This window comes from Dioscorea cayenensis, chromosome 2 (genome assembly GCF_009730915.1).
Source record: "Dioscorea cayenensis subsp. rotundata cultivar TDr96_F1 chromosome 2, TDr96_F1_v2_PseudoChromosome.rev07_lg8_w22 25.fasta, whole genome shotgun sequence".
NCBI lineage: Eukaryota > Viridiplantae > Streptophyta > Magnoliopsida > Dioscoreales > Dioscoreaceae > Dioscorea > Dioscorea cayenensis.
In genome coordinates, this window is record NC_052472.1 from 18,172,586 (window position 1) to 18,194,718 (window position 22,133).

The 22,133-nt window shown below is 35.8% G+C and overlaps 1 protein-coding gene and 1 pseudogene across 1 annotated transcript in view; both read right to left on the reverse strand.

Annotated features, from left to right (window-relative positions):
* Window positions 1-4,529: 4,529 nt before the first annotated feature.
* Window positions 4,530-9,059, reverse strand: LOC120278238 (annotated as a pseudogene).
* Window positions 9,060-17,384: 8,325 nt separating this feature from the next.
* The window catches only part of LOC120273641, a 6,494-nt gene continuing 1,745 nt past the window's right edge, over window positions 17,385-22,133 (reverse strand). Inside the window, exons 2-4 of the mRNA XM_039280319.1 lie at window positions 18,042-18,172; window positions 17,534-17,903; window positions 17,385-17,418 (exon numbers count right to left, since the gene is read on the reverse strand). Of these exons, the coding sequence (XP_039136253.1) occupies window positions 17,409-17,418; window positions 17,534-17,903; window positions 18,042-18,172 (511 nt within the window). The 3' untranslated portion in view covers window positions 17,385-17,408. The remainder of the gene's footprint in view (window positions 17,419-17,533; window positions 17,904-18,041; window positions 18,173-22,133) is intronic.

The window sequence follows — 22,133 nt, forward strand, 5'->3', positions numbered from 1 at the left end:
GCCAATAAATTGGCTTTGCTTGGCAGGAATCTTCACACGATTTCCCTTTACCACCTGGGTAGAGATCTCCCGAAGTGGATAATGAAGGGCTTCACTTGTGCAGGTTTTCAGTTTTAAGTTGTATTTATGTTGTTTGGTTGTTTTGCTTTCTTTCTTTTGTTATTGTTTTCTTTGTTGTTTTTTCTGGTTTGTAATCTTAAGAACTCTGTAAACCTTTTTATTTGTGTTAATAAAATAGCTCTATGAGCTCCTTTCCCCAAAAGGTGTCAAACCGTCCATAAATGTCATTTACATAGTAGAGAGACTGATATCATCAGCAAATAAGAAAGTTACAAGGAAAAACCATCTTCAGCTGGCAGATTGCTGGAGATAATTAAACTAAATATGTATAGCTACAGTATGACCAGAGCAAAACTATGATCAAATTACTTGACAGGGGAAATAATAAATAATTAAACAGCTAAAAGGTTGCATTCCTGACTTGATCATATCACTGTTTTTTCCAAAGAGAGAAATGAAATTAAAAGAGATAATTTCAACTTTGATAAACCATCTTCCCTCTAATTGAAAAACAATTTAGGAAAGACACTTGCTTAAATCTTTCCATTCTCCTGCGGTCAAACATTGTCTTTGTTGATTTGAATTAGAATCCAACTGTACAAACTTCCCGATCCATATGTTAGCTTTTCAATTGAATGTGTTAAGAAAATTAATCCCAAAACTGCAATAAATTATGAGTTGTGTTAAAAAAAATTTAAACTAATCACTAGTACTAATTTTTCCTCGAAGTAAACGTGGCAATCACTTGTCCAATGTCATGAAGCAATTAACACATCTGCAATTCATGTGATCTCAGATTTGGTTTAGCCTTTTTCTGTGATTTTGAAAATCCTTGGAAAACAAACTCAAAGGGAGAACAAAGGCACAAATAAAGTATAACAAAGTTGATTTGGAAACATGAAAAGCTATGCAAATTAAACTAACTAAATGTTATTTAAAATAACTCACAATAAGCATATTGACATTGAAATTTTAATTGCTCTCAAGAGAGAATTAAAATGTTGATGAAGGGCATATGTTCTGACATCAAACAATAACACTAAATAACAAACAAACAAACATTCTGCATCACTTACCTAGTCAACTTGTATTTACAGCATGCAAGGCCTTCAAGATCACACATGGTGGTATCATCATTAAGCTCACTAGCAGTAAATCTCCTGGTCTATATGTGGAGATATGTGCTTTATCTTAGTCCCAAGCTCTCGCAATCCGGTATCTGCACTGGTATCCATCTCCAATAATTTAATAGAAAAAGGAAAAAAAAAAAAGCATCATTAGGAGAAAGGTTATCAGATCAGCTTACACCTTGAAGTGGTCTTCATGTGTGATCAAATTCACAGTCAAACCAAGATGGCCAAATGGCCCAAATCTCCTTGATCGACCAACCTAAAAAGTAGAAAATGCAAAATTACTAGAACATTACTAAATCATTACATTTGCAAAGAGGATCTTTTTGAAATATTGTTTACCCACACAGCATAAAGAAAATAAAAAAAATATCAAAGATTTGAAGTGCGTATGGTTAACACTAGAAGGCAGAAGCCCTTCCCTGCAAGGGAGATCAAGAAGGTTTTCTATTGTTCGTTCTTTCACCATACGTTCTGGAACAAGATTAAGCACGATGTGGTGGCCTTCTTTCCCGGCATCAATAATGAGACTGGGGATCTTAGCGAGGTGAATCATGGATTCATCACACTTACTCCTAAGGAGCAGAGAATATCTCCAAGTTCATGGCAATAACATTTCTCAATGTTCTTTTAAAGGCATTCTCCAAAACTCTAGCAAACAGGACGAAGATGCCAATTGAAGAGATCTCCAAATAATTCTGTTGATTTTCAAAGTAAATAAATGAATAAATTAATAAGCAAATAAATAAATAAATAAGCAAGTAGTTATGTGGATTACTTACCTAGATGTGTCTCCCAATTCTAACTCACACCCGAAAGACATAGTAAATCCACTTTGAAAGATTCTAAAAAATGATAAAAACTAACCCTAATTGCTCATTAATAATCCAAAGGTTACTAATCCAAAAAACTGAGCTAAAACCTAGTAAATGGTGTCCTTACCAACTGCTGAACTTAGACACAAAACCTTGAGATCAACCAACTCTATTACAGGATATTTAGCAACTCAACTCAAAGTGAAGGTGCCAACAAAACTAGAAACATGCAACATTTGTGAGACTGAAACACAACAATAACATAAACCAATTTGATGCTAACATGAAATTCTGCTGGTAAGATAACAATGAAACTAATCCAAGTGTAAGTGGTGCTGCTGAATTAGGATATCACATTAATATGTGAAGTTTCTAAAGATGACAATTTTAGCTTCCAAGCAAGTGAACCAACCCATTAACAATGGATGAGGGATATAATAAAACAGTAAAAAAATTTGAGTGGTAAGATAGCGATGGGCTAAATTTTAACGGATGATGGTTATGAAAGGTTTAACCTACTAAGCCATAAAAAGGGTAATTTCAATTAATGCACAGTGGAGTAAAACTACATTTAAGAACCCACTAATGGGGAACAACAACACATAATAATAAACAAGAAACTAAAATTTGCACAAAACCAATTTCCCTATAATTATTCAAACAATTGTCCCTAGCATTACACCTGCTGATTTAGAGCTTTAGAACTATATATGGATATACAAATTAAAAAGCATGGATTAGCAAAACAACCCGAGAACAAACTAGATAAACTTATAAGCACTAACCCATTCCCGACTAATTAAGACCTGGAATTTACATTAAAACAAGACAAACAAGTTAATAAACTAATTAAGGATGGAGTATATATTCTGCAAACCTACACAATTAACTAATATTGAACAGGGTAATATATAGGCTGAATTTTAGCAACAAAAGATTACAGTTCAAGCATAAACTAAGCCCTGAACACATTAAGGAAGCACCACCACAAAGAAAAGCAACCATCACCAAGTATTGCCACTCTTGCAAAGCTTCAAAACTACACATCCAATCACTAAACTTCTCAGCCATATAATATGCATAAAACAAAGTTCAAGGGCATTACTAACAAACTAGAAGTCAGCTTGGCGTTTTAACAAACCCCTTAAAGATCATAACTAAAGACAAAGCAATTTACTACAACTTACAAAATCCATGATTCAATGCTAATAATATAACAAGCATTCCAACAGCAAAAAACATAGGGGAAAAAGAAATTTAACAAAGATCAGAAATCCTAAGCATCTATAATACAGCATCCACAATATCATCATCTTTGGCATCCAAGAATACAAGGATCATCAAGAATTACAAAGTAAGAGGCTTACTTACTCCTGTTGATAAAATATATTGTATCTATCTGGTTGGTTGATTTTGAGAGGTGGAAAACCATTGTTTCGAAACCAGACATAAATGGTTCTGTCACCAATGGATTACCCTATCATGGGTTTATGGATTCCATAGAAAGACGACATGTGGATGTCCAGGGCAACACATTTGCTTTTGGAATGCTTTTACTGGTGTTAATTATTAAGTGGAAGGCCTTCATATTGCAGAGATAGAGGATGCTCATTGGATTGGATAACATACCTTTTATATAATGGACATCCAAAATTGACTGTAAAAACATTGATTACTACTGGCAGAAACCAACATTCATTTACTTATTGATCTTCAATTTTCATGTAGCTTAAATAAACAGACAATTTGTTTACATTATCATCTGAAGATTATAGATTTTGTTAAATGCTATGAAGTATCTTGAAAAAACCCGAGAAGATGAGCCAAATAGTAGAACCTCATTTGAAAAGTGTCAAGCCTGATGATCACTCTGTAATATGCAGTACAATTAGTCTTTGCATTGAATCTCTGAAGCATCTAATGAGGCCTTCCATGGAAATAATTACTGCAATGTTGGAGCATGGAAATGAGACCTCACCAGCTGCTCTTTACAACGAGTCTCATCTGGCATGAGCTGAACTAGCCTTAACATCATAATAGGTACCTTTTTTTTCCTTTTCCAAGTGCAAATGCATGGTATACACTCTAGTTAGCTTATTCCTTAGTTTGTGTTTTGTTTCAGTTTTGGTGATTCATTTTCTGGGAAGCAGGTTCATGAAAATGGGGTATATATTAAGAGATTTCATGTTCTGTTTTACTATACTTATACAGTAATGATTAGTAAGCATTGTGAATTTGTGATCATCTTGATTTTTATAAAAAAGCAACCAAGGGGCATTTCCTAGTTCACATCATTCTCATTCTTCTTATTGCAAGATGATTTTCTGAAACATGACTTTCACCCTTGAACTTAGGAATGAGCTCGAGCCGTGGGACAACCATGCACAATAAGTCAATAATTTAAAACTGCCCCATAGGTGTGAGAGGTTTATTCAAATCAACGCTGCATTCCTCTAGATATCTGAATAATAATTAGTATTAAAATAGTTTTCAATCGTAATGACAACAATAATTAATTTACACAAATAAAACTGACTTTTCTTCAAAAAGTGTAAAATATAATATCTCCAAGACTCCAAATGCCCAATTAAATCTAATGTATTCAATGGATCCGTCAATAGATCTTTCCATAGTAACTCATAACTTTCATGCCTTTCAAGTACATCAAGTGTGAGCACCCCAGAAAAACAATGTGGTATTTGACAACTGACTGCATGTCCACAGAGTGTGAACTCCAAAACACAATTGCATTATAATATCAACCACGGGAACTGATGCTTGAATATCAATAGACAACTTTAATATCCTCATAAAACATTACAAACTTTTCTATCTTCAAATAACAACACATAATGATGTTCTATACTTAAGATTTCAAGTGCAGTAATAATTCAACTAGCTAGCAAACTCATGATTCAAATACAGAATGAACAGGGAATCATAATAAGAGCAACGTAATATACTGACATCACTTTATTGATATAAACTACTTCGACCTCCTGCCTTGCTACTTGGACCTGAAAATTGAGAACAACAAATTCATAATCTCAACAACCTAATAAGCAATAAAAAAAAAAAAATCATTTGAACCACACAATTTTAAACTCATATCTGAACAAACAATCTTAATCGAAATATGATTTCAGAAGAGATGAAAACATAAATAATTTGGTCAAGGGTGATAAACATTTCATTAGCCTATGTTTCAATTGAACGAAATTAGGCAGATGCTTCTTACATTTGATTGAATTAAGAAAATAAGATATATAGGCAAATGAATGACGACGTATTGGTCAAAGTCTAACTCCTCCATTCCTCTTGAACTAAGCACAACTTAACCGTTGTATCATGCTTGTGGAAATTACCTAGCAAAACTAGTAAACAAAAATCTTATGGTCTCAAAAAATGGTTTTGTTACTGTATGTGTAATGACTTATACTATTAAAGATAACAGTTCAATCATATTAGTTTTAAATTACTGGGCAGTCATAAAATCAGATCATGCTACACTAAATACATGTAAACAATAGAAGAGTAAAAGCTCAGGCCTGACCTTAGTTCCTCCTTGAGAAAGTCAATTTCAGCCTCCGAGAGTGCACAACCACCTTAACATATATCCAGTCATATACTTTGTCAATGGATTGGAAATAAGCAATTCTTATGGTTTGCTTGATGATAAAGGTACCAAAGATCATCCAGAGGCCAATTATGAATCCCATTGCAAGACCTATGTAAAGCCATAACATCTCTGCCCAATCTCCTTTCCTGTCTTCCTCATATACAGCCGGGGGATTCATCTCATTAGCACAATTCTGAAGAGGCGATCCACAGAGACCATGATTCCAATTATAGGCCGATTGATCAAAAGACTGAAGTTGAGTGCCTGATGGAATTTTTCCAGACAAATTGTTGTGCGATACATTCAAATAGGCCAAGAAGTTCAAAGTTGATATGCTTGAAGGAATGGTACCAAACAAATTGTTCTCTGACAGATCCAGTGATTCCAGCTGCTTCATGTCACCTATGTTTTCTGGTATCCTTCCATTGAGAAGGTTGCTAGAAAGATTTAAAAAATGAAGCCCTTGTAGTTTGGTCAGTTCCTTAGGCAAGTCACAGGAAAGCTTATTGTTTGATAAGTCTATGCTTGTGACTAATGATAGAAGCTTGGAGTATTCTATTTGGAGGCCCTTTGCCCTTATGAAGAAAGATTCCCAAAACGCAAAGTTCGAATTGTCAATTCCCCCAACAAAAGAAAGGAAAAATCCAAAATCCAAGACAACAGAAAGTGTTTCATTGTGATTCGTGACTGCCATGGCTTTGAAATCACCAAAAGAATGAGGAATGCAACCTGATAGGTTGTTCTGTGCAAAGTCCAGTATCTGAAGAGAGGAGAGTTTTGACAATTGTTCTGGAATAATACCTTCAAAATAATTTGATCTCAAGCGAAGGACTATTAAAGATGAAAGATTTTCTCCGATCCATGTTGGTATGCTACCTGAGAGTTTGTTTTCACCAAGGTCGAGAGTGACCAACTTGTTGGCCATTTTCAAGGACAAGGGGAGATCTCCAAAGAAGCCATTGTTTCTCAAATGTAAGGATCGGAGATTGGTGAGAGACACAAGGGCATCAGGAATTTTACCAGTAAAATTATTGTCAGATAAATGAATAATTTGCAATGCTGATGCTGAATTCCAACAGTTAGGAAGTGCTCCAGACATATCATTATTAGATACATCAAACAATTCCAAGATAGTAAGGTTGCAGATGAATGATGGAATGCTGCCACTAATATGATTATTAGATAAAGAGACAAAATGAATATAAGTAGCATTAGCAAAGTATGAAGGAATAGACCCAGAGAATGAGTTGTTGCTGAGATGGATAACATGCAAAGAGGAGGGATCAAGCTCAGGTAATGGGCCTTCAAATTTGTTTGAACTCAGATCTATGCTATGGAAAGTGTAATTTTTCAAAGAAGTTGATAGCCTCCCCTCCAAATTGTTATTTGATAGATCGAGAAAATAGCTAGAAGAGGGACTTAGATATCCAAACCATGCAGGAATGTTGCCTGAAATTCCAGCATCTGATAAGCAAAGGTACCTCAAATATTTCTGAGTTTTTAGCCAAGTGGGAAAAACAGGCCCTACTTTGACAGAACGCATTCTGATGGACAAGCAATCAAAAGGAGGCTTCCAATTCTCACTTACATTCAATTGCAACGAGTTGTATGACAAGTCCAAGATGCCAAGCTTACTAGATTAGCAAAATGAGATTCAGTTAAGAGACCCATCAAAGAATTTGAAGAGAGATTCAGTTCAGACAGTTTAGATAATTTGCCTATGTTCTCTGGAATTGTTCCATTCAGCATGTTGTTTCCAAGATTCAAATATATTAGACCCTCCCAACTTTCCAAAGTAGAACCATACTTGTTCTCCCTGCATTTAGACAATCCATCAACAAGGTCATCAATGCCTCCACTGATCATATTGCTTGTTAAATCCAAGGCCCGTAACTTGCATAAGTTCCCCATGCCTTTTGGCAATGTTCCGTTGATGTTGTTATTAGATAAATCAAGCTCCAACAAGCTAGACAGCTTTCCTACATATTCTGGTAATTCCCCCGTGATGCCATTGCCCTGCATGCTCAAGTACTGCAATTGGCTTAGATTTCCAAAGCTCTCTGGTAACTTTCCATTTATTGCATTTTGAGACAAATCTAGAAACTGAAGGTGAACAAAATTCCCCATAGTTTCAGCCAATTTGACGCTGAGATTGTTACCAGCCCCACCAAAATGCTGCAAAAGTGTGAGATTGCCAAAGGATTCGGGAATCACTTCACTAAACATATTCCATGACAAATCCAAGTATTGTAGGTTTCTTAGATTGACAATGCTTGCAGGCATCAAACCCTGAACTTGGTTATTGGAAAAATAAAAGTACACTAAATTTGTAAGATTGCTCAGAGATTCCGGAATGCTTCCATTGAGTTCATTTTGTGACAAATCAAGTCTCTCCAAGCGACCAAGATTTCCCAAGGACTCTGGAATCACTCCATAAAAAGAGTTATCAGACAAGCTCAAGACTCTCAAGCGACTCAAGTTACCTACTGTGACTGGTAACTTGCCATACAGAGCACAACCAGAAAGATCAAGATAAACAAGGCTAGTGAGATTGAACACCCATTGAAGCAGAGTGATGTTCAGACCATAATTATGAGAGAGATCAAGCATACGAAGAGATGTGAAGTTGAGATAATGAGGCAGATTAGTAGTAGCATAAATGCCACCACCTTGAAGTTCAGCATTAAAAAGTTTCAACACACGAAGAGAGGGGAGCACACTGTTAATGTCATGAAGCCAACCATGCACTTTGGAAAGGTTCCCTCCGCTCAAGTCAAGGTAACGCAAAGAAGTCATTCCAGAAAGCCAGTGGAGGTCATTAGGTCGTAGATCATAATAATTGAAGCTAAGATCAAGATAGCGCAAGCATGATAGGTTTCCAAAGGTATGAGGAATGGCACCACTGAATCCGGCATTGGAGAGATTAAGGTATTCAAGGTTGGCAAAAGAGCCAATGAAGTCTGGGATGGGGGAGTCATCGAAGTTGTTCATGCTCAAATCCAAGTGCTTTAAATGATGAAGCTGAATGAGAGAAGAGTTCAGCTTACTTGGTGGCATGAGAAAATAATAAGAGACATTAGAAGGGTGCTGTCGGAGATCAAGCTTGATGACACGGCGGGATTCATGGTTGCAGCTCACGCCTTGCCATTTGCAACAGTCATGGCCAGTCCAAGAAGAGAACAAGCTTTGGTCGTGGCTATGATTAATGCCTGCTTTGATGCTGAGAAGGGCTATCTTTTCAGTTTCAATGCAGCTAATTATACCATGGACATAACATGGAGGGAATGCTGAGAAAACAAGGCTAGCAAGGAAAACAAACAATGAGAGACAAGCCATGAGATCAAAGAGAGAAGCTCTCACAAATGTCTCTGGAGAAGTGTATGAATGGGATAGAGCAAATGCATGGATGGTATAAAGCAGATTTAAACAAGAGCAAAATTAATGGCAGCGAGGTACTTGGGAAGTTTCCCATATTCTAGTTCATGTAAAATTACCCTTTTACCCTTTTTCTCTTTCTTTGGGGACAATGTCAATAGGCTTGGAGACTCATCTGTCCTCGAACAAACGAGTTTGTCTCTCATGTCCACAATGTGGCTTGCGTGGCCATAACAGAACAAAACTATCACTCCACTACAAACCACAAACATAATTTGTTTTTGTTTAGACAAACTCTATTGACTTAGTCACAACCCACTTTAGCGTACATGAGTTTTTCCTGTATACATGCTAGTTTATAAAGACTCTTAATTAGGGACAAAACCATCGATTTATTAACGAGGTGAGGGCAAAATGTCATATTTTCGATAAAACATAACAATTGTATTCCATACAAAATAGTGCGATATAGAAAAAAACACTATATAGAAAACTAGAGATCGAAAGGAACAACTTTTGTATTCAAAGCAAAGTTTAAAACACACTCTATTCTCCTGAAAAATTCACACAAGCTCGGGCTATATTAAGAAAAACCGGACATCAACCTTTCTAACAAACAAACACATATATAAATAACTGTCAAAGTTCAGTGACTATTTTGAACTAAATCAGCTGAGTCACAATGCAACGTGTCTAGCCCAAGTTAACTCCACCGATTGATCTGCTTTTGCCTCAAACTAACGTACTCTCCTTGATTGAGATCTAATCTGGATCGCTTTGATTAGACTCTAACCCGAAGCTAAAGATACCCTCTGCCTCGAACTTACACAACTCTGATCTTCAAATCACATCCATTCACTACAAACACAATCCATGGCTTCTTCCTATCGGGCTAGAACTTAGACCTCCATCCTTGATTGATTAAATCTGGACCACACGATCTCAGAACCAACCCCGATGCTTGGTTTAAGTTCGAGGCAGCCTCAAGAGTCAAGATTGGTTTTCAATGAACGGCCAGGATGTGATCATCAAATGGATACATATTAGTTCGAGGCAATAGTTAGTATGATTTGGTTTAACCAGAGCAAATTGACTCATGCTCTTAGCTCACCGGGTCAATTCGACCACTGGCTTTCAGAAATTATAAAAGCATAGTTTCGTTAACTTGGTCGGGTTTCTGCTTTTTAAGATCTCATCTTCCATGAATTATCCTGCTTTTTAGAAATGTTTTCTAAGGTTGAGTTCAATACAAAAGTACTTCCTCATGGTCTCTAATATCTATGTAGTGATTATCAAAGAGGATGAAGGGCTACGAGTGCGTGCATGGGCCGAAAGTAGGGAGCTCAGTTTGCATGGTTTTATGTTTTCCCGGCAAACAAGGAAAAAAACCTTGCTGGCATGAGCTGAAGCCCCTGCTAGCCCCCTTGGTCTGTCCTGCTCTCAATTAGTTAAACTCAATGAGATAGTTACTCGATTGCAAATAGTTATAATGCAAGATAAATAAAATTTTCTAAAATAAATAAATAAATTTTTAAAAATATATTTAAATTAAAAAAATTAAAATGTTTTGGATCACGTGAAACACAGACAAGGAGCTCTTAGTCTTTTTAAAAAAGAAATCATTGTTTCATACTCTTATGCGTGTTTTCGTTTGTGGGGTCAAATCGGCTAAACTGATTTATTGCTTTGATTCAAAGGTAATGTTTTGGATCAAGTGAAAGACAATAAAGAGATAACATGTTTCACATCTTGACGCGTTTGGTTGGTAGGGACTCGGATTAGTTGGATTGCTTTGTTGACTTGACTCAAACATAAAAAGTTAGTGCACATAATATTCCTATGAAATTTTAGGGACTCTGAATTATTGGATTGCTTTGGTGACTTGACTCAAACATAAAAAGTTAGTACACATAATATTCCCATGAAATTTCAGGGACTCTGAATAATTGGATTGCCTTGGTGACTTGACTCAAACATAAAAAAGTTAGTACACATAATATTCCCATGAAATTTGTAGGCCATTTGTGACGGCAACAAGTGCATATTAAATTAAAATTTAATACCCAAATTAGTCGCCCTAAAATTTGGAATCTGTCCTTTTAATTCCTCTATTAGAATTCCAGCCCTTGTAGTCCTTTTATTTGTTTGATTTTGGAAATATCCTGAGACCAACGACAGTTAGATTTCCCGTTTTGTTTTACTGCTTGGCTTTTTTTATGTTCATCATGGTTGTTACTCAACATACCCAGCAAAAAAAAATCCAAGAATTCCATTGATATTTAAAATACAACCAAAATATAACAACAAAATCTGAACAAAAATATAGCAATATTGTACAGAAATTGCATCAAATGTCACCACCTAGTGAAGCTCCTCGGTGGCTCAGCTGAAAAACACAAAATGTCACAATCTAAATCTCGGGTAAAAATGGCGAGATCAAGGAGAGAAAAGAAAAGAAACGAGAGACCATCTCTCTCGATAATGATGATTGTTTTTAATGGGATCCTCCCTTCTCGTCGAGGGACTTCTCCATAGAACGCAGGTGGAGGATGGTGTTTGAGAAAGGGATAGGGATCCGTTATTTTGAGGCTGAAGGATGGTTTATGATTTTTAAATGGTTTTATAATAAATTTTTATTATAAAAAGAAAGTCAAGTCAGCAAAATAAAATGATAAATCTAACTGTCGTTGGCTTTAGGACTAATATTTCCAAAACCAAACAAATAAAAGGGACTAAAAAGACTGAAGCTATAATAGAGAAACTACAAGGGCAGATTCTAAATTTTATTTTATTTTATTTTATTTTTTTGAAAAGGTGGATTGATCACATGCATTAGAATAAGAAAAAGAGATACACCCACCAACAGACCAAGCGGTCAAACAAAACTACAGACAGAGATAAGAAGCCCACTAGAAGTGGAAACAAAACAAATGGCCGAAACAACTGGCCAACAAAACAAATGGCCGATTCTAAATTTTAGAGGAACTAACTTAAGTATTAAACTAAAAGTTAAAATGTTTTGGATCAAGTGAAACACGAGACATGGAGTTCATAAGCTTTGTTTATAAAAAGCAATCATCTTTTCTTATTCATTTGCGTGCTTTTAGTCTTTTTGGGTCAAACTGGTTAGACTACCCCTTTTATGACTCAGTACAAATGTTTGATGTTTTGGATCAAGTGAAATATTATAAAAATACAAAACTATATATATATATATTAAAAAAAAACAGACATCTTTCATGTTCAGATGCGTTTGGTTTGTAAGGGTCGAAAAAAGGTTGGAAGATAGATTTGTTGACTTGACTAAAAGACTCAAACATAAGAATTAGTACACATTATTAAAATTCCCATGAAATTTTGTAGGCCACAGTGATTGGAATAAGTGCATATTAAATTAAGAAAGTAAAGCCTTGAGTGACGCTTAATTTTTTTTAAATTTTATTTATTGATTTCTTTATTTATTTTTGTACCCTGTTTTACTATATGGATACAGTAATGATCAGTAAGCATTGTTCATCATTTAAATTTTTATAGAAAGGCAATGGAGGAGCATTTCCCTGATTCACATTATTCTCATTCTTTTCACTGCAAGATAATTCCCTGGATATGTTTTTCAGTGTCAACCTGGGGAGATAGACTCAGCGTGAAAAATAATGTCCTATACTTATATAAAAAATTAGCCTTAAGTTTGTAAGATCTATTCAAATCGATACGGCATTCCTCTAAATATCTGGCAACAATTATTAATATAGTTTTCTAGTGCAATGACAATGGTAATTAGTTTATACAAAATTAACTTTTTTTTTTTGTGAAAAAGTGAATAAATCACTTGCATTAACATAAAAGAGAATTAACTTTTTTTTTTTCCAAAGTGTATAATATGATATTTCAAAATGCACAATTAAATTCAAAGTATTCAATGATCTATCCTTAATTACTCATGATTAGAATAAACATGTTTGCAAAATTTTCATGTCTTTCAAGTACATCAATTATGAACACCCTCATCAATAGTATGGTATGTGTCAAATGATGACATGGCCACAAAATGCGAATTCCGTAATGCTGAAAGCACTGAAAGCACACGCTTACACTGGCAAGAACTAATGCTTGAATGTTGACAGACAACTTTAATATCCTCAAATAACATAACAAAATGTTATACCTTCAAATTACATATAATGATATTCTGCAGCTTGCATTTCAGATCCAATAGTAATTCAAATTACAAACTCATAATTCAAATATAAAATAAAGGACTCATAACTAAAGCAACATAATACAATAACATCACTTTATTGATGTAACTAGTTAGGCCACCCAGCTCATTACTTTGGACCTGAAAATTGAGAACAACAAATGCTTAACCTTGACAACCCAACACAAGAATCAAATAGAAATTATTTTAACCAGTTAATATTTTAAATATAATATACAAACAAACAATCTTACTCAAAATATATTTTTAGATGCGATGACAGGACAAATGCTTTCTAAATCATACATTATGGTGATAGCATTTCATTAGCCTGTGTCTGGACTGAAGGAAGTCAGGACTAATGCTTTCTGGTGTTTGATTGAATTAAGAAATCAGAATAGATAGGCAAATGAAAGACAACACATTAATTACTCAAAAATTAAAAAAACTTTTAAATACTAAAGTGTAAAAATTTCATATAAATAATAAAAATAGGGGTTATAAAATTAAAAAAAGTAAAGCTTTTACAATTTTTCAAATGCACAAATTAAACCGGTATTCTTTTTATCGGTTTCATACATTTGTGTGCAATTTGGTAAATAATAGGCCAAATGCGTATTTTGACAAGTATTTTTAAAAATACAATATTAGAAAAGAAATTTTTGACCATAATTTGTTGATGCATACACCATACTTGACGCATTAATGCTAATTTGGCACTTGCTTTGCTTACCTGAAAATTACATGTTGCTATATATGATAACGTAGATGTTAAATGGGTGGTGTAAGTGGTGACATGGCTTCCCATAGCAATGATTATGACAGGGGCACTAAGTTGATAATGCGTGGGGTCAAAGCCAACGACCAAATGGTCTATTGGTATCTCTGATCATCGATAGAACTCCTTCACTGAGTGGTGGTAGTTCGATTTCGACCGAGGGACACATTCTCTGACGGAGATGTAGGTGGCTGGTATGTGTCCGGATGGTGCAGGTCGTGAGTGCGTACGTGCCCCACATGACTCCATCGAGGTTTGTGCATGACGCCTCGACGGTTTAGCGAGCGCTTCGGACTGTTTGTCTTTCTTGTCAAGAAAAAAAATGTGTGGGATCAAAAGAATAATGATGTAGATGCGTGGCTAAAAAATATAATGATGTGGATGCTGAATTGGTGGTATGCAAGTTGATGTGACTAAAAAGATGATAGCATGGGCACTAAGTTGACAGTGTGCAGGGTGTGTGGACATTGAGTTATTAACTTAGTAGTGTAGTTGAATGAAGTGGCTTTCATTGCGAGGATCATAACGTAGATGTTGTGCGGCCAGTGTGCGTGGTGATGTGAATTTCATAATGAAGTGTCATTTCTATGTAAGTAAAGCTCATGCCAAATCCGCGTTGGTGGTGTGTCGGGTGTACAAATTAGTAAATTATGAACAAAATTCCTTAGATATCCTTTTAAAGATAACAAATTCTAGTGCTAAAAAAATGATCAAATGTCTAAATAGTTATTCAAATATTCGGGTATTATATTTGGATGGTTGAATTATAAAAAATCTTAAATTGGTCACCAAACTTAAGAATAATGGTTGTTTTAGTCATTGATTTCCACGCTATTGAAAGTGGGTTGATGTCACAGTTCATATCATGTGGAAGTGCTAGATGAGAAAATGATATTTTTAGTAGTCTTATGGTAGTGCTGATATGGTGAGAAAATGCTGACATTAGCATGTTGTTTACGCCGTGAGCACCAATCACCCAATTGACTGTAATTCTAAAATTAAGTGATATAATTGATTTTTTTTTTTTTATAATTCAATGACCCAAATAGAAATACTAGACTAATTAGATAACTATTCATATATTTTACCCAAAAAAATTAGAGATATTATAATATCCAGCTGAGATTATTACCAATTTTCTCTGCTAAGAAGTTGAAGTTTAATGCTAAACACTATGTAAATTTTCCTTGATATTTATTATATTAATGTTATTTAAATTTATTTGTTTGGTATTATTAGTATGCTTTTGCTTCCAATTAATTTAGAATTAAAGCAAACCGTGGGATTAAATATAAGCCATTATTGTTTCTTTGCTAAACTAAAAAGAAAAAGTCCATTTTGAACTGTAAGATATAATGTTTTATTTGTTTTCATTGTTGTTGAACTATACAAAATTATTTGTTTGGTTTTATTTCTCAAAAAGAAAATAAAAAAATAGTATGCACAATCATATAACACATTAATTTATGTGAGTATATTTTAGCAAAAAAATCAAATTAAACAAATTTTTATAGTTTAGTTTAGGGCAACAGGTGAATTTCCAGAATAAACCAATTCTTGTAGTTTACTACTTCAACATCTCATGAGATAATAAGATATTAAATCAATGGCTCAGATTCACTTTTAGTTCCACATGCCACTTATTTAATGGTTTAATATAATACATCTCGTTGAGAGGAAAATCACTCCAACTAGTATGAGTTTCTAAAATTTTGATTATTATTTATTTTGGCCCAAAGTAAAATGTTCATTTTAACAGTTAAATAAAGAAATTAATTTATTTTATTCTTTGATTTACAAAATTTTTTTCATTTTGCTTCTTTCATTTAATATTGTGACTAATGTTATTAAAAACACATCACCTTTTTTAAATAAAAAAATAGATAAACCACATTTGAAAGCGTAACATTTACCTAACACATATTAGACAAAGCGAAACAAAAATTAATATAGTGTGAAAACCAAAATAATTTTTCAACTTGAATAATGACCCAAATTTCAAATACTATGTCTTTAACAAGTTATATGATGTATTCAATTCTCGAACTTTAAAGGTGTCACAACAGCTATGGACTGTAATCGTTTTTAGTATAGTGGAAGAAAACTTTTTAAGTACCATAATAATAATAATAATTAAAAGCTTTCCTCAATATACATGGTAAACAAAAGCAGATTCCAAGGAATCAATAGTGGCGAGTCTAGAAAAGCAGAAACTAAGCTTTGTGATCAATTGATTTTTCTTAATTAATGATTCACATTATTAAACTTCTTATCAAAATAAACAAATTATAATAGAAGGGAACTTAGTTATTGGATCATGGATCAAATTATTAGCCAAACAAGTTATACCAAAAATAACCATATTTCTTGGCTAGCCTTTTCTTTGAGGTCCTTTTTACTTTGTAAAGTTATTATGTATAGTATATGAGACCAGTAATAGGTCCATGTTAGTTATAACTGAGTTTGATTTAATGACCCACCAAAAGAATGTTTGCAAAAAACATTTAAGAGTCAAGAGTCATAGTCAACGTTCACTATTTAATTTGACAAACAAAATATGTATTGGTATGCACCCATACATCCTTTCATACACATATAACTCGAATTCTCAAACATAAAAACATATTTAAAGGAAATACATGAGAATGATTTATAAGTCACATATTTGTAAGTCAACTATTAATTATCAAATACCCAAAAAGGGTTTAAATCAAACTTTTTATAACTGCAATATTAACACATGAAATTAGAATTTCTACCAATGAAAAGAAATATGAAATCTCCAATGACCATAACAAGACCTATGGGTGCTCTAGATATTCCTCCTAATAGTGAGAAAAGTCCATGGACTACAAATAACTCATTGATTAGAGATAATACTGAAATGAAGTCTAAATTGCTACATGTAGTAAATTGCTTGTTTATGGAAAAAAATATTACCCTTAAGAATATGAAAGTTTTAAATGTTAAAAAGTAAAAAACAATACCATAGAAACCCACTCCTAAAATCAACATTTAAGGGCTCCCCAGAAGAGGTGCAAGGTATATTTCATTTAATATATAATCATATGCCCATCAGATGCAATTCAGACAACGTACTGATGAATGAGATAGATTAACCATTGATAGATGTTAAGCCATTCATAAATATCATCTACAGAGCAGAGAGGTTCATATCAACAGCAAGTAAGAAAGGTAAAAGGCAAAACAATTTTCAGTTAGCAGATTGCATAAGATCATTAAACTAAAATTGCATAACTATCTCATGAAGAAAGCAAAATATTCTTACCCTCAAATTACTTACATGTCAAATATGGAGTAGCTAAAAAGTCGCATTTCTAAGTAGTTCATATGACTGTACTTCTGACTAGTTCATTAACAACAAGATGTGAGACCTTGAAGCCCCCTCCAAGAATGCTAATTCAACCTTATTTCATCTCTCCCTTTATTAAAAAAGAAGAAAGGAAAACAAAGGTCAAACTGAGAGAGAGATAGACAGTCTGAGCTGAAATTAAACAAAACAAACTAAAAAAGAACAGAAAGGAAGAAGAAAATTACAAAGTAAATCCATTGCTTAAGAATATCTTCATCAGCCAATGGGGAAGTTCCCGACCTTGATGAAATAGGGAAAGGCTGTGTTGGCTAAGGCCATGAATGGCCAATCTATGCGTTGCTGCATTCCAACTGTGAGGGATGACATAAATCTCTGGATTTCCAAGTACTGAAACGATGTCAATAATGCTTCTGATCCACAAATCAGTCTGCCAAGTAGATCTTGAGGCATCCAATTTTATTGCATCATGGAGATCTCTGTTTGTTATAAAGATGTGATGTAGTCTTGAATGATAAGAATGGACAGCATGCAAGGCTAAGAGCAAGGCTTTGGCTTCAATATCAGCAAGTGTTGCATTGTCAATTGAACAGCAACCTGCCAGCAAAAATTGAAGAGTTGTAATTTGATACAATGAATCCAGCTGCACCATTAGTACAATTTTCTCTCCCAAATCTGCAGAAAAGAGGAAAGGGCAATCAGCTGAGGAGAAGTTATTAAGGATTAGGCATTTACCTTGTTGGGGATGTTGAGCAGAGGAGAACTCTTTAACATGCGCAATTGTCCTGCAAGCAACCAGATAAGGATTTAGAGTTTCATTTCTAAAAAGACTAAATTGCACCTTGATTTCCATAAGTGCCAGACACCTGAAAACAATTATAGATTTGATAAAAACTGAAGTGTTATCTTGGCAAGCAGTCAACAATTACTGGAAGAAATACCCAAAGGGAAAGATATGATCTTCTGCTTTAAATTGCCAGTGTTTTACCAAATAATCTGAGCTTTAGGACAGGAATTAAAAAGGTGATCAATAGTTTCTCTGTCCAGGCCACACATAGGACAAAGAACTTGAGGGCCTAAGTTCAAAGAGTACAAATATTCACAAGTTTTAATTTAACCCTTGAACATGAGCCAAATGAAATGCTCAACTTTGGGAGCCACATTCAATCTCCAGAGGTGCCTCAACCCACCCATGGTTGATCAATAGTAGCATTGGAGTTCAAATGGCAGTAAACTTTGGCAGAAACCCATGTCAAGAGAATGCTTTCTAATTATGTGAGCTGCTATTGATTTCTCTCCATATTCTCTTAGTCTTGTATTCTAATGAATAATGGATGTTCTTTGTATGTCATGATATGGTTATGAAGTTAGAAAGCTTCTCAATGGTTTATTATATTTTTCCAGTGGTGTCATTGTTTCTTATGCTCAATGTTCGAATTGAATGAGATTCAAAAACTATTTGGTAACTTTCCACTGATCATATTATATAACAAATTTAAAACTGAAGATGAAAGAGATCCCCCATAGAATTTGGTATCTAAATTGATCCTATTATTTGAAAAATATAAAAACTGACTGTAAGCAAGGTTCCCTGAAGAATTTTGGTATTTTTCCAAGGATCATATTGATAAATTCAGTTTGCTTATAATGTTAAATTGTGATGTTCCTCATTAGATGCATATGCAAAGCTCTTGTTGATGCGGAACTCTAATTGAAGAAGGTATTTATGGATGCAGATTAAAAATGCCTACATTAGAATCAAACCTCTTAGTTCCTGTTACAGCATCTGTTGTACCCTCTGCATTTAAAAATATTCATACATAGTCCATCATTCATTCTGATAAGTTTAAACTATAAATCTTATGGCCTTCGTATATAAACTGGTGTTTTGATGGAATGTTTAAAATTTTGGCTACATCAATAGATCAACTTATGATGATAAAGCTATTTTCTCTAAAGTTTTCTGTTAATGTTAAACATCAAAGTTTGGTAGTTTATAGGGGCATACAATCAAGTACTATCTTCTGGAAGTATAATTTAGAAAACCAATTCTATAAAAGGTACATGCAAATTTCTGCTAAAAGAATTATTTATGCAAACAAAAGGTGGACTTGACATAAAGGTCTCTGCCAAAGTTAATGGTTGTGAATGCCTTACTTTTTTTAGTTTACTGGTTGGCAGTTAAAATGAAACAACCCTATTAAATCTTGAAAAGAAGGTGATAGATGTTCTCCATGTAGAATACTGAAAATTCTCATAGGATTTATTTGCCAATATTTTATATCTAAATTTATAACATTGGCTAAAGTTTTCCGTTCAATGTTGCCTCCTGGATATGAAAATGTTAGAGAGTGAGAGGAAGAGAGAAATGCTTGAACCATTGATCTCAATGGACAAGCTCATGTATAAATAGATGATGAAGTGTACAGGTACGTATAGTGTACAAGGTCTATACTCAGGATATACATACACATATATACATGTATCTAACACCTCTCCTCAAACTCAAGGCCGGATCATACGTGCGGGTTTGGATAACATCGAAAAGATCTTCGATCGCTGAGTCGCGCTTTGGTGAAGAAGTCAGCTACACGAACCTACGTGGGAAGGTAATGAAGAGACAACATGTCGAGAGCGAACATGACATCGAGTGAAATGGGCATCCACTCCAATGTGTTTGGTCGAGCTCATGCTTGACCGGGTCGTGACTGATCTGAAGGGCCCCGGTGCTATCACGGTGAAGAGGAATAGGGGAGTCGCGGTATCCCAAAGTCTCGTGGGATCGAGCGAAGCCAAAGCACCTCTGAGCAGTAGAAGCTAAAGCCACGAACCTCGACCTCGACCTTTGGACTTGGCTCTTTGTATCTTGTTTCTTAGTCTTCAAACAATGAGAGAAGATCCAAGAAAGATACGGTAACGCGATGAGAAAGCGATCATCGGGGAACTAGCCCTAAGTAGCATCGAGAATAGGCACGTGGTGAAGAGTGGAATGAGCGTGAATAGAGCGGACCCACGAGATGCGGTACCACGAAGATAGCGAGTACTCGGGAGAAGATGTGCATAATGAGCAGTAGAGGCTGCAACAAAGCCCGACTCGAATATGGACTGCATGAGAAATGTCGGGGACGGGTGGCGACCAAGTAAACCAAGGCGCCAACAAGATGTCGATATCGAGAGGGATCGAGGGTAAAGGAGTCCCATCAGAGCTCGGGCGCAAGTGAAGCTCCATGGGTGTATGCACGGTCGCAGTATCGAGTCAAGCCGGAGGCGAGCAAGAAGGTCAAGAGTATATGTCTCTTTGAGTAAAAGCGGTAGCCATCGAGTCGAGAAGTGATCTCAATACCCAAGAAGTAAAGCGGACCCAAATCGGTCATCAAGAATGTCTCACGAGTTTACGCTTCACAAAGGCAATGTGAGCGGGATCATCTCGAGTAAGAATCATGTCATCCACATAGAGGAGAAGAATAGTGCGACGCGATGTGAGGAATGAACAAAGGCTGCCGAATCATGGATGCTCGAAGTGAAACCGGTAGCCTCAATAACGATCTTGAATCGCTCAAACCGAGGGCCCGTGGAGCTGTTTAAGACCATAAAAAAGCACCGGCGAAGTCGACAAACAGTCCCTGGAGGCACCCGAAGACCAGGAGGAGGAGTCATATAAACTTCCTCCTTTAAGTCACCATGAAGAAAAGCATTCTTCACATCAGGCGATGTGAGGTCCACTCTCTGAGCGACCGCTACTGACAATCAACGTACGTCTGGGTATGCATGTGAGACTACGAGGGCAAAGGTCTCCTCATAGTCACGACCATGCTCCTGCTGGAAACCCACGAGCAACCAAAGCGCGCCTTATAGCGCTCGGAGACCCATCGAGCGAGTCTTCACCACGTAAATCCGGGGCGTGTAATCGGAGTAGCATGAGAAGGAAGGGAACTAAATCCCAAGTATGAGTGCGAGACAATGCATCAAGCTCCTCGGCCGTGGCGATACATACCTTGCAGTGGTATCCCGCCTCTCCGTAGGTACCTGGCTCATGGACATCTGAAACACTAGTACTAGCAGTAGCATAACGGTTAGGAGGATGTAAAGTGGATCGATCACGTAGAATGTAAGTGTGAGGGTACCTCGGGATCGGGATCACCGATAGAAGGAGTGTCGAGAGAGGACCATGCCGGAGGTAGAAGATGCTGCGGGTTCCCAGAGCGATGATAAGTATAACGATATGGGTGGATAAAACCGGAAGGAGTAAGGAGGAATCGACAGATAAGGAAGGGGATGGAATAGGAGATGAATGAGAGAGAAGCTCGGAGAAGGAGGACGTGGTAGAGAAAGAGTGGAAGTCGTGAGGGCTATCCTCGGTGGATGAGAGAGGAAAAGGAAGGAAAGGAGCGATGGGAGATGAGAGATGTAGTAGAAGGGAAGCATAAAAAGGAGTGGTCTCATCAAATGTGACATCTCTAGAGAGATGCTGAAAGCGACAGTGGCTAGGTCATGCTGCACGATAACCTTTGTGTTCGAGACTATACGCGAAAAACACAAAGAACCGACTCGGGTGGTGAGTTTTGTCCGCCCCGAGGTGAGAGTAAGACAAAGCAGCGACAACCAAAAGCACGAAGGTGATCATAGCGAGGGGAGTTCCATGTAGACTCACGGGACTACTGAACCTTCGAAGATGTGATGATGGTTGCTGATTAATAAGGTAGACTGCGCGGTGAATAGCATCAGCCCGTAGTGAGGGAGGAGAGATGAACCAAGCGGAAGAAACTCGGTATCTCTAAATATTGAAGTGCTTGCCTTTCAGCGACCCCATAGCAATACAGCCAACTG